This window comes from Mizuhopecten yessoensis, unplaced genomic scaffold (assembly GCF_002113885.1).
Source record: "Mizuhopecten yessoensis strain PY_sf001 unplaced genomic scaffold, ASM211388v2 scaffold11105, whole genome shotgun sequence".
In the NCBI taxonomy this organism is placed as follows: Eukaryota; Metazoa; Mollusca; class Bivalvia; order Pectinida; family Pectinidae; genus Mizuhopecten; species Mizuhopecten yessoensis.
In genome coordinates this window covers 693,130-711,868 of record NW_018408882.1, presented here as the reverse complement: position 1 = coordinate 711,868, position 18,739 = coordinate 693,130, and the positions used below count along the sequence as shown (strand labels likewise).

General features: G+C 35.7%; 1 protein-coding gene across 1 annotated transcript in view; it reads right to left on the bottom strand.

The window, feature by feature from the left end:
- Positions 1–3,087: 3,087 nt before the first annotated feature.
- LOC110465906 (cytoplasmic protein NCK2-like) overlaps positions 3,088–18,739 on the bottom strand; it is a 23,828-nt gene continuing 8,176 nt past the window's right edge. The window contains exons 2-3 of the mRNA XM_021522060.1: positions 8,634–9,685; positions 3,088–8,107 (exon numbers count right to left, since the gene is read on the bottom strand). Coding sequence (XP_021377735.1) covers positions 7,901–8,107; positions 8,634–9,656 — 1,230 coding nt within the window. The 5' untranslated portion in view covers positions 9,657–9,685 and the 3' untranslated portion in view covers positions 3,088–7,900. The remainder of the gene's footprint in view (positions 8,108–8,633; positions 9,686–18,739) is intronic.

Here is an 18,739-nt window from a genome sequence, read left to right as displayed (position 1 = left end):
ACATCATTTTATTTTACATTACTTGATATGAAAATGAAATATAAACTACATGTACATTCAAATTTGGACTTAAGTCAATCATGATTCTGGGGCCTGGATTAAAAAATCACAATCTTTGCATACAATCATGTTTTCCTAATATTACAAGTCTGGGTCGCAACAACCATTCTAGAAAAAATGAAACTTGGCATAGCGTATAAAAATGATACAGGTGTAAATGTACAATTAAGAATATATGTTGTCCTACAATATTAGAATTTTAATGTTTGAGTTATCTCCCTTGAAGACATTTCTAATAAATCTGAATCACCCGAGTGTTTTAAATTAATATATCCTTCAAATTGTCATCAATTATATAATCTAACAATTATTAATAAAACAAATTTAAATGTTTTTTCATAGTGGAACTCTTTAGAATAGAAGGTGTTTTTGTCAGATTAAGGTAACAGACATCCTTAAAACAAGGTTTGCCACCTGCAAAATTTTACAACCAAAGTATTGCAATAAATAATTTATTATATAACTAATTCAGGTGAGCTAAACCATGTTTTGAATTAAATATGGGATTCAAATTATACATATAAATATATATATCCTAGAAATTTCACAAACAAGGTAATTTTTTGGCTATTTTGGTCCACACATGGGGAAACTACTTAATATGCAGTGTCACAAGTTTGTGTCTCAAATAAGTATTTCTTTTCACAACAACCTTGACTTCTTCTAAATTAAGAATACTTTTTCAACAACCTCAACTTCTTTTATTTTCAATTAAGAATAAAAAGCATGAAAACAAGCAAGCAAATAAAAGATAAGAAATAGAGAAAAGAAAAGAAAGAAATGAAAAAATTGCTTTTCTTTTATTCACTTCTGTAAATAAAAAGTACATCTTTCATGATCACAAATAATTTTTAAAAAAAATGATCATAAGAGCACTATTCTTGTTTTATCTTCTATGACTGATTTGGGCATTAACAAAGTAATCCTAAAGTTGAAAAAAACGAACGAGTTATAGGTATTAAAACAAACATAAGATCTTGCACAATTCATTTATAAACCTAGTCCTACCATCTGAAGTGAAATTATATTCGGCAACTTTCAGTAGGAATTTGTACTCCTTGGCAGTAAGCACACAGATTTTAAGACAAAGGCTCCAGTCTAAAAAAACACCTTGCCCAAGACTTCATTCATTTATAGAGAAATATCTTGTAAGCTTGAACGCCAATGAGTTGCATACACCTCTAAATCTAAACATAACACACTTTCATTGTATTCATAATAAAATTGAACAATTGTTCTTCTCCAAATGAATTTGATTTAGTTGCGTTTTACATTATATGGAATTGGCACTATCAAAAGTTTTATTCTGAACAAAAAACAGTACAGAGACTTTGTGCTAATGGGGGACACTCATATACTATACCAAAATCCTTGTTTTTTTGTTTGAATTTTAATTGTTGAATTAAAATCTTGTACAAAAATGCATTGATTTTGATCATGACTCAAAACAAAACTTTTGGGGATGCTTTTTGAAATCACAAACAACTAAGAAATGCAATAGGACCCAAGTCATTGGCATTAAACAGATCAATCTAGTAACATATTCTGCTGTCAACATACTTGTTCGTTGGGTAAATGCAGAGAAAAAAAAGAAAGAAAAAAGTCCTTAAGGCTCCAAAAAAGTTTGGTGAAGGCCCATCAGTAAACCTTTTCTGATCAGACAACTTGAAGTCTACTTTCAATTTTTTGCACTACAAGTAGGATCCATTTATGTTTTCAAACTAATGCCATCTTCAGATCATTCATGCAAATCTTTTTATTTGTCCAAGAAAACATGTATACATGCAGCTAAATAATAGGACAAATACATATAGGGTATTGGTAGAATTTCAAATATTGTAATGACAAAAACTCTAAAATCACTGGTTTGACCCCATCTTTGATTCAGTGCGGAAACAGTCTAAGGGAGATAACTGGTGAGTTAGAGGATGTGATTTGACATGCAGCATGCAGCTGGTGCCCTAACTAAATATTACAGATTCTAAGTTCATGTACGTACTGTAAATGGATAATAAAGAAACCTTGAGTTGAGAGTACCTAACTAACAGACAGTATAGTAGATGTTTACACCATTGTAATCTAACCTATAAATGACTGGAGGAAAACTGCCATTACAGATGAACAACCACAGGGATAAATTTGTTTACTGGCAAGAAAAATACTGACCAGGAGTAAACCTGAACTCTTTTCCGATCAAATTTCCAGGTACTGCACTCAGATAACCAGCTCTCTGAAACTTTCGTACAAAACATACTTTTTATACCCAAGACATGCATAGGTTGAGAAAACTTGAGCTTCACTGGATCATTGTTAAGCTTCTCCTTCACCTCATAGACAACTCAAACAAGAACTATTTACCTCAAATGTTGCATGCATAACAAAAAACACCACTGAAGGATTCTAGTCATCATACAAATTTAAAATGATCTTGAAATTTTTAATTCCTTTAAATGATTATTTTTGTAAATCATGCATGTACAACCATATCTCTATTTCCATAAAGGGATAGATAACATTTTGGCAGTCAATTAAAATTCCTTCACTTAAATTATTGTAGGTCATTTTCAGTGAATTTGGACATGATACAGGAAGTGCTTGATAATCGTGAAAATAAAATGAGGCTTTGAACAACCTAAAGAAAGGATTGCACATGAGAGGAATGGCATAATGTAGATCCCCACATCGCTATCTGTATTTGTGTATTGTGCAATTCACATAGGATCTCCATGCCCTTGCTTAAGGGTCCCTGTGCCACTGCACTGTGATTTTTCCTACATACAGTGACCTCCCCTTAACTTCCGTTTGGATGTAACTGTATAGCAGTTTGGCTAGGACACTTCCGTTGTCCAGCTAGGTCATTTAGTTAGAGAAAGGACAACAAACTGAAGTGCAGGGTTCCGATCCCTGTCTAGCCAACTTGATAATTTTATTTTTACACTCAGAACTGTTGTTGATTAAATTTTATTTATTTCATCTTTGTTATTTCTCATGAAAGTCCTGCAAGGTATGGTTTGACAGTTTTCATTTCAGAAATGATTTATCAAAGCTTCAGTCAGTCCAGAAAAAACAGTTTCCAACCCTGTTTTTGGCAGTGGTACGGGTATCCTTAACCAAGTGTATTGATCACCTGCATGTTGTTGTTTAAGTAAGAAACTGATAAACAATGTACATGTAAAACGTAAAATCGAGATGAACTTCACTATTTGCGACAAAAGATTTTTCAATGATCTAGAATGGCTTTTTTCATTATGACACTTGAATTTCTATGAATTCTAAAGCATGAATATAGATGTCTTTTATCCGTATTTAGAAGTGCTTGTAAAAATGTATGATTAGATGACAAATTATGATGACAGTATATCAGTTTGAGGGGAATTTTACACAAAGACATTGAAAGTAATTGAGGATATTCTTCCAGCTGTTGGGCTACAAAAAATTGATGCTAATGCACATAGTACACACCCACGATTTACAAAAACGTGTTTACATGGCTCACCTTTAATATATGAATTTAATCATTTCAATATTAATAAATAATTTCTTAAATTGTTTGAAAAGTAAAAAAGTCTGAGCTGCTTGCATATGTACAACTCAATAATACAACCAGGAGCATAGATTATTATCATTTTTGTTGGTCTAGTTGTTTTTTTGTCTTTTCATGATCATTTTCAATAATCTTAACTGGATAGAAAAAACATAATGTGGATTAGGAACATAAAGTATATGTAAAGAGTACCAACAATGTACATCAACTCATTCACCCCTGAAATTTCATAATGAACTATGCCAACCTTTGAAATGGAAGAGTCCAAATGTGTCTTCAGGGATGATTGAGTTACTACCAAAGTCACTATTGTGAAATATTTGAAGTCCTTTTCAAAACAAACATTCCTTAAAATTGCATGTTGCCCAGCATTTTATAGAAATGTAGTCGTTCAGAAATTTGAATGTTTTAAAATAGAGAGAAAAAAAAATATGAGCGAGACTCTTCTTCGCGATTATAACGGATGCAGTGATGCCCTTTAACTAATGCTCCAGCAGTGTGAATGGTGAAGTGTAATAAATATAAGTAGCTTTTTCATATTTCTTCTAACAAATGTCTGTACAGTAAAACCTCGATATATTGCCCCTCGTTTCCTTTGCCACCTCGCTTATCGCCAATATCTTTTGAGGTCCCTTTTGTTTTTCTTCTTAAGAATTCTTTTACACATTTCCTTCAATTTAACGCCAAACCTCTTTATAATGCCAAAATTTCTCGGGACAAATGGTGGCAGTATAACAAGGTTACTGTACTTGCTTCCAAAAGATTGTTCACTATTGACTCATTGCTATAACGTAAACTACATGTATCAATGTTAATTAAAAATTGAACACTGGCAAATGAAAGGATAAAACTGAACAGGCCCAGCCTGCTGATCAATTCAACTGTTAACAGTTCAATTGGCAGAAATTGAAATTGTGGTGTACATGCATGAACCGATTGATTTGAATGAATGACCTATATCCCAAAATCTCATTTTTCACTGTAACTGATGATTTGGGTTCGAGTGAGTTACAATATTTATCAGCGACATAAACTAGCCAGTAGTACACCCACTACCAATCGTAAAAATAAAGGCTAGAGGTTTCATAAGAGATGATGCATATTTGTGAATTCCCATTTAAATATTAACTTTTAGGTAACTTTGGCAAAAAGTAAAACCAATGTGCTAAATGCAGCTACATTCAAGCCTGAACCCCAACATCAAAGCTCCGACTATTTGGAAGTAGTTCAAAGAGTTATCTCCCTTTCACAAATAATTTCACAATTGTTGTTAAAAATTTGAATTCTTGTGCAGCAAAAATTCTTAATCAGCCATGTCTAAACTACTGTTGGATCATTAATCACGAGATTTCTTGACTTAACTGTGGAAAACCTTTTGGAGAGGAGGTGCTTAATTAAGTATCCTATACACAAAGCTCATGACAGGCTTGAGGTAGCTAGACTTCCTATGTTGGTGATGATATACAATGCTACTGTATACACATATAGAGGGTCTAGCACATGGCCTCTCTCAAGCCACATAACCGGTATGTGTTACTATAAATCGCAGAAATTTTGTGAATATTTATTTTTCGTGATTAATCCAACGACCAATTTGCGAGGATTTAAATTCGCAAAAAGGACCAACGACCAATATATGTTCCTTGTTTAATTTTGTCTTAATATTAGCGACAAATTTGAATTCTCAATTGTCTCTCCACAAGAATTGACACAAAAATAAATCTCGCCAAAATATCAGTGATTTATAGTATATGATGGCAGGATTTTCAGCTGTATTCTATCTGATGTGTACGGGTGACCAGTAATGACCTATGTAACACTCATCATTTTGTCCTCTATATATATGGACTCATTTTCACGGTTTCCATTCTCAAATCCATAGTACGAACACATGATATTATCTTGTATGTAATTTGATTTTAAATGTGAATGAATTCACTTCAAATTTGAAGTTAAGAAATTTGCAAAGACAAAAAAAACGAAATTTTAAAACAACCATTTGGAACTACATACTTTCTTGTACATGTACAGATCTAGATAAAAACTTATGAAACTGTCACTGGATGAATATGAGAATGGAAACCTTTTTTTGTAAATATGTATAATATATAAATACCTACAAATACACAGCGCTAGTGACACAAGAATATAACTTTGTTTAACATTGTTCAGGGTACATGTATAATATTTACTCATGCTCAAATGTTAATGACTAAGATGGATGCTAACTCATTCACCCCTGAAGAAACATTTGAACTCTTCCAAATCTTAAGTTGGAATAGTTCGTTGTGAAATTTCGGGGATGAATGAATTAACTGCTAGTTAAACTCACCATTAAGACTTCCACCCACAGATATAGAATCACAAGCCTTATACAAAGTGTGAACACAGCACAAATGCGAAATTCAAACAGTCCCAACATTCTTCATGTGAAAGATTTTACAGATGCTAAAATATTGCTCAAAAATAAATAAAGCAATCATGGGAAACTTTATTCACAATTACTTTTTTATTTACAGGGATGTTTATCCTTTTTTGCGTGTCTGATTGGATGATACTGGTCACATGACAGGGCAATAAAACCTAATGTCTCCCTAATGCACTTAAGTTTCCTTGATCATATTTCTCTTATTCAGAGCCTCTTTAGAAAAATTGGCAAGAGCCACTACAACCTTTAGTTCCGAATGACGGTAGCAGACAACAACAATGGCGCGTCATTTGCAGAGACATGATATGACTAATATTGTGTTATTATTTTTTATATGGTTATTTTCCAGTATAGTAAATTATTTATTGCCGTTGCTTTAGGGAATCACGATTCTTTGTTTTCTCCTCGATTAATCATGTTTCATGAGGGGTTTCACTCAGGCTTTGATGAAACACGATTAACCTTGGAGAAACAAAGAATCATGTTTCCCTTTTGCAAGGGCATTTAATGTATAATATAACTTCCATAATTGTTGTAAAATAAATAAAGTTTATACTTAAATGCACTTACAGCCTTAGAGCCTTAATTTTTACCTGGAAAAGATATTTATTAAACATAGCCTCATGGTACTGAAGGATGTGCTGTGTTTGATATACTAAGACTGCCTGCTCTTATAGGCAATACAGGGGTGCCCCAATAGATTTCAAATATATATAAAATGAATGATTATCAAGAAATTCTGGACCTTTTCTGTTTTGAATTTTATACTTAAGGAAGTCGTGTGATTAATTTTGATAGACAACTTATGTCACCAAAATGGTCTGTAAATAAGTATACAAAACAAATCTACCACAATTTTTTGCTTGTATAGTGACCAATCTGGACAGTCTACTGTTATTTCAATTAGGAATTTAATTTTAGAAGCAGGATAAATTGACCTTTATGTCTCTCTGTGACAGGAAAATACGCAAATATATGAGGTATGTTATTTATTTTAAGAAAACTGTGTCGGAAGAAAGGCGGCCCACTTTTCAAAAGGCGACCCACTTGTCATTTACGTGTGCCCAGCATCCTTACTACGTCCTATACAGTGGGTTAACTCATTCACCCCTACATTTTAAACTGGACTTGCTCAGTCTTTGATATGGTAAGGTTCAAATGCGACTTCAGGGGTGAACGGGTTAAGCTTCCTCTGTAAAAGTACCATATACCTACATGACAGTATGATTTCGAGTCCCTATTTTTAACATAATAATTATTTTGAAATCCCTATTTTAAACATAATAATTATTACATCAAGTGTTACCAATAGGTACATGTATTCTTGTGTTATATAACAAAATATACTTCAAATATAAGTCAATTAATTAGGTATCGTCATATATTTGTTCAGGGATGTTTCCTTATTTGCCTCGAGTGCTCTGCCTACGGGCCTCTCTAGAAAGCAAGGACTAGCATAACCTTTTCCATAAAAATCAAGAATGTTATCGGCTCTGAACAAATCCAATAGTATCTCTTTTAGAGCTGATCATGAGATACATGAACATATGTATATACTTTAGTATAGAAATCCTAAGAAAGTAATAACCATTTCAATAAAAAATCAAGACTGTTATCGGCTCTGAGGATACCTTAAAGTATTCCTTTCGAGTTGAGAGATACATATGTATATAGAAATCCTAGGGATGCTATCACATGAAGAATGAGACGACTGGAACTGTGCACATGATTTATGTTTGGATGAAAGGTTCAACACAATTAATCCAATGGCCCTTGCATCCCAATCAAGTATTGTTATAAATCTCGAGGGAGTAAGGGTTTCAACACAATTGATATAATAATTAGCCCCACCCCCCTAAAGGGTACTGTTAGAACTCTGAGGGATACACAAACGCTTTAACAAGGTAGAGTTTTTCGTTTTCCTGTTTGAATATTGGGTGTCTTTTATAATGCTCTATCAACTCGTCCAGTGAGCTGAATTTCTGTTGGCCAATCTGGTACATGCCGTCATTCACTTGAACACGAAAATGTTTATTTCTTTCACTCGCTTTTAACACCACAGTAAAGTTGCCAGCCTGTAAAGAGAAAAGGGTATATAAACATTTACTTAGGTTTACGTTTCCAACTGCGCTGAATTACAATGTATAAAGCTTCCTAAATCTCATAGAATTTGCCAAGCATCATGAACGAATGGTATTTGTTTCTTGTGACTGTGCATTCAGCTTTTGTGACATCATACATGCATATATATTCAATATCACCAGCTGGTACCTGTTTGGGGCTGGTATTCGATTGTGACCACACTTCAAAAGGAGACAACATTTGTTTCAAAATGAGCAATTTCTAACTAGTAAATATATAAGTTATGTTCATGAACAATCCAAGTATTGAAAACATTTTAAAAGAAATGCTGTATTTTAATTAAATATAATAACATATGATATTTTACTAAAATTGTCCCGATCAACAACCCTCATATATAATAGTAGTGATATAAACAGATTGCATATTTATAAGGAAGTGCAAAAGGTTTGTTCACCACTGTAGAACAAGACAGGACGTAACTTCTACACTTTCACCAGTACAGTACGTTATACTTACAGCAGATTCACTGTCACGGATAAGAAAATCTCCTTCGTCTGCAAACTTTCTCAACACATCCTCGCATTCCTGCCGGGTGATTTTACCGTAGTACCAGTCTTTTTCGGCCATGGGACCAGACACACGGAATTGTTTTCTATTGCCAACAACACTGAGATTTGAGGCATTGGATAGACTACTTGTGGATTGTGACTGCGGCGTACAGGAGCTTGTGTTGGTAGCCGTCTCTCCTTCACTGTCCTCAACAGTCTGTACGTAATTCCGTGGCACAAGACCTGCCTCCCCACGCCCATTCCGTGCCTTCCACCACTCAGGATCAACTGGAGGCTTTTCTATGATCACTAACCTTTCACCTTTTTCAAAACTGAGTTCCTCCGGGTTTGTACTGTTAAACGGACATATTGTGGTGACTGTTTCCTGTGTATCCGGTTCTGGCAGCGGTGGCTGGGGGTAATCCAGAGCGGCAGCCGTAGTGTACATGGACCCATCGTTTTCACTCTGTTCTAAATCAACATAATTAGATGGAAACCAGCCTGTCGTTACATTATCGGCTTTCCTACCCTTCCACCAGCCATCGGATGATTTTTCTAAAACCATCACCCTCTCTCCTTTCGTAAGGGACAATTCGTCCGGTTGTTGTGCGGCGTATGTAAACTTTGATATGGCTGGGGAAGGATCACATATTTGTACATCACTACTAGTGCTGTTCTGGTCACTTCCTGTATCACCGTTTCGACTCACCATGGGACTTGTAACCGTTACCTTGCCCTCCCCTTTATTTTTTCGACCCAACGTATTGCGCAAACTGGTGAGAAACTTGGATGTCTTGGATCGCTTGACAAAATTTGATGGGACATAGCCAGATTTGTTACGAGTGTTTTGGACTTTCCACCATCCCCGAGTGTCGTCCAGTAGAACCAGTTTCTCATTCTTTTTTATGTCAAGTTCTTGAGCATTCTCCGCTTTGTAGTCATACTTGGCGATGACAGTTTGCTCCTCAGCCATGTCAGATGAAGTTGGCATTAGTTACTGGTAGGTGAGAACAGCCACATCTGAAACAGAAGACAGACACAATTGTTTTAAAAGTTACAAACTACCAAATAACAGTTTGTATGTAATTCAATAAGCTACATCTCTATGAAGTTTTCGAAAATACTGAAAGCACCCAGAAAGCACTATTGAAACGTCCTTACGTTAAGCTACTGTAGTGGTTAATACTGACCACCTTTCACAAGTCGATAAACCCGAAAGCTGTTGTCCGATTTGAATTGTGATGATACTGTAGTGTTTAGTTGAACCGCTATAAGATGATCTCATACAGAAATATTTCTTTTAAATTCCTGATTTTTCCCGAGAAACTAAACTGAGTTAATTAAATATAATTGCTTTGACCTGATACAGCATATTATTAGTTCTGATTGAAAAATGTTCCAGTTTACTTTATTTACATGCCATCATGCATGATAAACCATGTTTTAAATCAGTTGGGTGATCTCTCTAAATTGTAAGTTACATTCCCAGTCCTAATTTATTCCTGTATTAAGCCTACATTCCACATATATACGCTTATATACATGAACATCCCCAAACAGTAAAATGTCATTGACAAATGAATTCTGTATTCATGTGTACAAACATTTTTTTTATTATCCTCCACAAACATTAAACATCGCCTGCCCTTGTATAAAAACACTTGAAAACAAAAAGAATTTGCCATTAAAGCATGCCTGTATTTCTTTATGATGGTATAGAGTATAAATGCATGCTAAACCTCAAGTGTCCTTATAACAGAAAGAGGCACCAGTGTGTGTCATGGTATTCCATCTTCAGGCAGCAGCCCTTAACTCATTCACCCCTGAAGATACATTTGAACCCTTCCAATTCAAGGGTTGGAATTGTTCATTATGAAATTTCAGGGGTGAATGATATAAGCCTGGAGAGTCTTAATATATATATGTACATGTATAAAGAATGTAGGTCTTCTTACAATGAATACCACTTAACTTTCCTGGGATGCCTCTTCTGGAATTTTAACATCAAGGTCCCTTTAAGCTTTTTAACTTCTATAATGGTCCAAGACAATTACAAATTACAGACCAAGGATGACAGGCATTTCGATAAGCCCACCATCTGATGACAGTGGGCTAAAAAACCTACACACGCTTAATATCTCAATATTTAACAGGAAAAAGATCTACATCTAGTTTCACTTCATCCAAAAGAAAGAAATGAAAAACCATTTAATATCAAACAATTGCAACTCATTAAAAAGTGCACTACATTTGTTTACAATGAATTCAACCAGGAAGCTAGGTCTCTTTGTGGTCTGATTATGAAGCCATATAAATACAGGATTACTTACAGGAAGTCTTAGTTAGAATTTCTGCAAATAATTAGTAATAAACTTACTCAACACCTGTTCAATGACAAATTTCTGGGATTTAAATTTGTTTTTGATACCTGCCTATAAAGTAGAAAAGGTTAATTAATTGTGTTTGTTCATCCATCAATTTGTTGGTCGGAGGTAATCAATAAAACTAGGGTCGGTGGGGGTAGCTGAAACATATTGATTTTGTATTGGCCTAACCACCTGTAGCGATTATATTGTAGTACACAGCAGTCTGATGACCATACCAATATAGGGGGTCTGTTTTGTTGTTGTACCCCTTATATCAGCAAGACTCTATCACTGGGCACTATATACCACCTATATACACACATGTACAAAGGCTAGCATATATATAGCCCCCTATAGTGCAAAGCACTATCTAGTCTTCCGCGGACATGTACAACTTCAAAAGTCGACAAGCACATACATAATCCTGAAAAACTCATTTTGCTGCCCCCGAAATCGGTAAATCAATCTGCCCATACCAACACTTGTTTGCGTGGCATCGTTTTTACATCATATGAAGCTAATACACGTGAATACCAAGATTACCACAAGGGGCGGAAATGGATTTAAATAGAATACTCCCCCTACCACTGGCCCCTATGAAGCCACTTGCCCTATTGATAAAAGTTGGAACCATGTCTTGTAATGCGATCTTTCTGTGGCTAGGCTAGGCTAAGATAGGGAGGAAAACACCACAGGGTAGAAGTATGTCAAAGAATTTAGTGCGCATCAAAACTAAATTCCACATCTACTAGTCGAACAGCTATCTCCCTTGCTGCTCAGATAAAAATGGGGATACTTTCTTTTGATATCTGCGACGCCAAAACCCACCATTACAAAACTGAGGAATCCTGTTATGATTTTTTTACTGCTGAAAATCATAAGAACAGTATCGTATGAAATGTGCAAAAAAAAAGGGTTTAGTTATAGCCTGTTAAAAGTATCAGCTTGATAAGAAACAGTGGTAATTAATATAAGTTAGTACATTTGTCATCAAACAGCCCTATATATTTACATTGTATCTCCATAACATAATACTGTGTCTAAATACCTATCAAATTATTGCCATCTACATGTAGCTTCCAGGTGCTCAACTGGAGTTATTATAATCATCACCTCATGAATATAGCTTGACAAAACTAGAAAACTATTCCCTAAATAGCGTACAATATTTTGACAGCTGTCGTATTTTAATAGTATCTATCAAGGTATTGACGGCCATTTGATTTTTTTTTTATACATCAACACTAAGTGTGTTAAAAGTTGCACACGATAAGAATCTTGAACTCCCATCACATCAGAAAATAATCATGGAACAGCTTGTTTGAGAACCTGTTCGTATGATTGTACATGCATGCTCTATTAGAATTGAGTCACATGCCTACCAGTTGTGTAATGTGAGCATACATGAACCCATACCACTGCCAAAAACTGTACCTAAGTATTGTAACCTGTATTTTACAGCATGATTATAGCTTTGATAAATTATTTATGAAAAGAAAACCATGCCTTGCAGGACTTTTATGAAAAATAATAAAGACGAAATAAACAAAATATTATACACAACAATGTTCTGAATTTAAAATTCAGCGGGTAAGACCGGGATTTGAACCCAGGACTTGAGATAATTATACTTTCGCTCTGTCTGATTGATCATGAGCTACCGGAAGTGTCCTGGCCCGATAACTGTGCTACAATTTATCCAATCTGAAGTTAAGGGGAGGTAAACAGGAAAATTCAGTGGAGTGGAACAGGGATCCTTAACTCATTCAGTCACCCCTGAAATTTCATAATGAACTATTCCAACATTTGAATTGGAAAAGTTCAAATGTCTTCAGGGGTAAATGAACTAAAAAAAGCTCTATCTCGCATAATTTTTCACCATAAAAGCAAAATAGTGATGTACAAGAAATACAGAGGAAAGTTCGCCATTGATACACATGGATAAAACCTTGATGACATGTTTTTTCTCTTTAAGGATAAGAAGGACAGAACTGTTTCCTATGAAAATTTATAGATGGCCATTGCAATAAAAGAACCCTCTGGCCTCTTAAAATTTATCCCCGTCTAGAATTGGAATTATCCCAGTTTACACGGTACATTTACATTTATGATATTGATCACTGGAGTTCATTTTTGCCAACAGCAGGATCTAAACATGAAACAGCGTGATGAAAAACACCATGCTCCAATTGCAAATAACTGTACTTCAGAATGTATTTATACATCATTTCTATAATATCAATACACTATTTTTAGAAATTACGACGCAACTTTTTATGAATAAATGTTTTCAAATCTGAGACAAGAAAGAACAAAATTCATTGTTCATCAGTCTTTCATGGGACAAAGCTTTCAGTATAAAGTGTAGATTATTATCTGGACATTGCTACAGCCATGGCAAAATCTGGGATAAAAAAAAAATCAAATTAGGAGAAATTGAATTCAGCAATGGAAAGTACCACATTTCAGACAAATTACAATCCCATTTGCCACATTTAACAAGTCATCACCTTAAAGCAAAATTGTCATCTAGCTAGGTCCTCGTCTACAATTTTTTCACCTAGAGGGGTATGTGTGTTATTTAGATATATATCACAAAAAACTGAACATGAAATTAAATGATACATGGGTGTGTGCCTAATGCATTTGCCTCTAGCACATTGACGATAAAATCAATATTTTCTGTCTGTCTGAAAAACACCCTGGAATGCTCAACATTGTCAATGATATCCAGAGGTAATAAAATGCCTATTGCTAAACCAATTTCCTTTAATTCCCTGACTTTTTCTGATCTGTTACAGATTTCGTGTTTCTCCTGGAGGTACCACCACTGAGCATTTTTTCATTTCCACTTCCTACGTAGACAAGATGTTGTCTGCCCCTATATGATTTTATGGCCCGCAATCACCTGTTTTTATCTCTGTTCCCAAGATAGGACAAACACATACATACACGTTACATCACATTTCTGTGATGGTTTCACTGCTTATAGAGATCTATACATGTTACATTCTGGACGATCTGTGATCGACCCATCAACCCATCATCACCAGGTTCAAAATAGCTGTAATTATACGTAGTCAGGTCATGAATTCATCTTAAACATTGCTTTAAAAATAAACAGTTTCAACATTAACCATCCAGTAAACTTATTTTGAAACTATCAATATTGTATAAATGCCAAATTAACAAAATTCATTTAAGCATTGCTTTTTCAACATCCTTCTGATATATGTTCATCTACAAAAACTTGTCCAGCTTATGTTAGCCCCATTTTTGAAACCTATATTTAAAAATTTATGCATCAGTGACATTATTTTTTTATTTTTTTTTAGGTTGGACTAGTACTATGTTGCTTTGGCCTGGTGGATTATCTTTTCATTCACAGTTATTTTTTAAGTTGAATTCTGACTGATAAACAACAGGTACATGTGATTCATCCATTTTCAATAAGAATGGACAAAGGCTGTAGAGTAGTACACTAACAGTACAGGTATAAGTGCAGCATACGTATATATATATCTTTACATTTTAAGAAACAATGGTGTTACATCACCATGTAGACACATAGCCTGGTGGTCTCATTTTTAGACACATAGCATTGATGGTCTCATTATATTTACTGGACACATAGCCTGCTCTCATTATTAGACACATAGCCTGGTGGTCTCATCATTAGACACAAAGCCTGATGGTTTCTTTATATTTACTGGACACATAGCCTGATCTCATTATCAGACACATAGCCTGATGGTCTCATTATTAGACACGCGCACATAGCCTGGTGGTCTCATCATTAGACACATAGTCTAATGGTATCATTATTAGACACATAGTCTGATGGTATCATTATTAGACACACAGTCTGATGGTCTCATTATTGGAGCAGGACACATAGCCTGATGGTCTCATTATTAGACACATAGTCTGATGGTATCATTATTAGACATAAAGCCTGATGGTCTCATTATTAGACACATAGCCTGATGGCCTCATTATTAGACATAAAGCCTGATGGTCTCATTATTATACACATAGTCTGATGGTATCATTATTATACACATAGTCTGATGGTCTCATTATTAGACACATAGTCTGATGGTCTCATTATTAGACACATAGCCTGATGGTCTCATTATTATACACATAGTCTGATGGTCTCATAATTAGACACATAGTCTGATGGTCTTATTATTGGAGCAGGACACATAGCCTGATGGTCACATTATTGGACACCTAGCCTGATGGTCTCATTATTGGAGCAGGACACATAGCCTGGTGGTATAATTATTAGACACATAGCCTGGTGGTCCCATCATTAGACACAAAGCCTGATTGTCTCATTATATTTACTGGACACATAGCCTGATCTTGTTATCAGACACATCGCCTGGTGGTCTCATTATTAGACACATAGCCTGATGGTCTCATTATTAGACACATAGACTGATGGTCTCATTATTAGACACATAGACTGATGGTTTCATTATATTTACTGGACACATAGCCTGCTCTCATTATTAGACACATAGCCTGGTGGTCTCATCATTAGACACAAAGCCAGATGGTCTCATTATATTTACTGGACACATAGCCTGCTCTCATTAATAGACACATAGCCTGGTGGTCTCATTTTTATACACATAGACTGATGGTCCCATTATTATACACATAGACTGATGGGCTCATTATTATACACACAGTCTGATGGTCTCGTTATTATATACATAGTCTGGTCTCATTACTAGACACATAGCCTGATGGTCTCCTTATTGGAGCAGGACACATAGCCTGGTGGTATAATTATTAGACACATAGCCTGGTGGTCTCATCATTAGACACAAAGCCAGATGGTCTCATTATATTTACTGGACACATAGCCTGCTCTCATTAATAGACACATAGCCTGGTGGTCTCATCATTAGACACATAGTCTGATCTCATCATTAGACACATAGACTGACGGTCTCATTATTGGAGCAGGACACATCGCTTGATGGTCTCATTATTAGACACATAGACTGATGGTATCATTATTAGACACGCGCACATAGCCTGGTGGTCTGATTTTTATACACATAGACTGATGGTCTCATTATATTTACTGGACACATAGCCTGATCTTGTTATCAGACACAGCGCCTGGTGGTCTCATTATTAGACACATAGCGTGATGGTCTCATTATTAGACACATAGTCTGATGGTATCATTATTAGACATAAAGCCTGATGGTCTCATTATTATCCACATAGACTGATGGTCTCATTATTCGACACATAGCCTGGTGGTCCCATCATTAGACACAAAGCCTGATTGTCTCATTATATTTACTTGACACATAGCCTGATCTTGTTATCAGACACATCGCCTGGTGGTCTTATTATTAGACACATAGCCTGATGGTCTAATTATTGGAGCAGGACACATAGCCTGGTGGTATAATTATTAGACACATAGCCTGGTGGTCCCATCATTAGACACAAAGCCTGATTGTCTCATTATATTTACTGGACACATAGCCTGGTCTTGTTATCAGACACATCGCCTGGTGGTCTCATTATTAGACTCATAGCCTGATGGTCTCATTATTAGACACGCGCACATAGCCTGGTGGTCTGATTTTTATACACATAGACTGATGGTCCCATTATTATACACATAGACTGATGGTCTCATTATTATACACACAGTCTGATGGTCTCGTTATTATACACATAGTCTGGTCTCATTACTAGACACATAGCCTGATGGTCTCATTATTGGAGCAGGACACATAGCCTGGTGGTCTCATTATTGGAACAGGACACATAGCCTGGTGGTATCATTATTAGACACATAGTCTTGTCTCATTACTAGACACAAAGATTGATGGTCTCATTATTGGAGCAGGACACATAGCCTGGTGGTCTCGATAGTATACACATAGCCTGGCATGGTGGTCTCATTATTAGACATATTTCAATTACAGAACTTTTACTTCTAGTCATTTCTGATTCCATTTTTCTGTCACGGTTTAATATATAACCTCATATACCTGGTAATTATCATCTAACTAGGCTGTATAAACTTTCATCGCCGTTAGTTTTTGCCTTCTGTCATTGTTTTTCACTGATTATGTCTAGATCTCGGAAAATCCTGCAGATACACGAAACACTTTTGTATCGACAATGCAATGTGGCAACAGTAAATACGACTGCTGTATGGCCAGTTTCTGAGGGTAAAAACACAGGGCCAGTTTAATTTCAGCACGACAGGGTTCTTATGTTCCCCTTGTGTTTTTATAAGTGTCATATGCTTATTAGGGTGAATACGGTAGCTACTTTATCGTCTACACCAGCAGTAGTCTGTGTTTAAATACTCCTATATATGCCTTCAGACATTATGTCCATTAGCACATGACAGCAAATCGGATTAACACTGGGTTATTATTGTAAATAAACAAAACAGCAGAGTGCAGGCAATGATGATGGCCTCTACTTCTTTAGAGTGAAGTATGATGTAATGTATCAATTGTTACTCTGTTTCTATCTCAACAAGTTTCAATATCCACGTAGCTACAAAACAGAAGCCAATACACAAGTAGACTACACCTCCAATAGCCTATAAGACCCTTCTTGGACACACGAACAGTGGCCAATACACTAGGGCACTTAGTGCAGTGTACACAATACATCTGTAGCGGTAGAGATGTACTGGTCTATAACATGTGTATAGAAATGTGATACCAAAATGCTTGTGCTAATGGAAAGGTAAGGGTCCGCACCAACAATGCACAAAGTCGTACCATATTCTGGCTAATTAACACACAAGTTCATCAAGCAGTTGTGCTTATTGATATATATATAAAGAGTAAAAACATTTAATTTATAATCACATTTACCCAGGTAAAAAACCCACATGGTGAGCTTACACCGGTACCCCTCTTTCCCACTGCTTAGCCTTGTCTGTGACCAAATTTTGACAACCACACAATCGAATAAGGTGTAGAACTACATGTTACCATACTACCAAGGGTGTAAATATAAACTTTTGTTGAAGGGCTCCTGAAATATCCTGTTCACAAGCTTTTCACTTCAAAAGTGGTCAAGCGTGTTATTTGACCTTGACCTTTGACCCTTCAACATTGACTGATGACCTCTAAATGCTTATCAAGTGTAGAATGATGTAATTATAACCAAACTATGGTGTAATTACAAACTAAACATGTTCAGGGGTTCATGAGATACGTTGATGATCGAATGGGCTGGTGCAACATTGTCTGATGTTGAGTTCTGTTGTATGAATCGGTAAAAAATATGACATCCTTTTCACATCTTGATAAATACCGGTTACATTCAAATTGCATTGTGGGACAGGTACGTACTGTGACAAACTTTGAATATGACAATACTTAATTCCTACGTTGCTTCAATAAATGTATGAAACATGCCGCAGACTAATATTTACCCCTTCTGTTGGCGTGAAAACATGCATGCACTAAACCGATATGACCCCCTAACTTTTAAAGTCTGATTAGGCATTCCAACCACTGTTCCACCCCATAATGCCAAGCTACTGATTCGTCATGACCTGTCCAAGCTACTCATTTGTCATGACCTGTCCAAGCTACTATTTCGTCATGACCTGTCCAAGCTACTAATTCGTCATGACCTGTCCAAGCTACTAATTCGTCATGACCTGTCCAAGCTACTAATTCGTCATGACCTG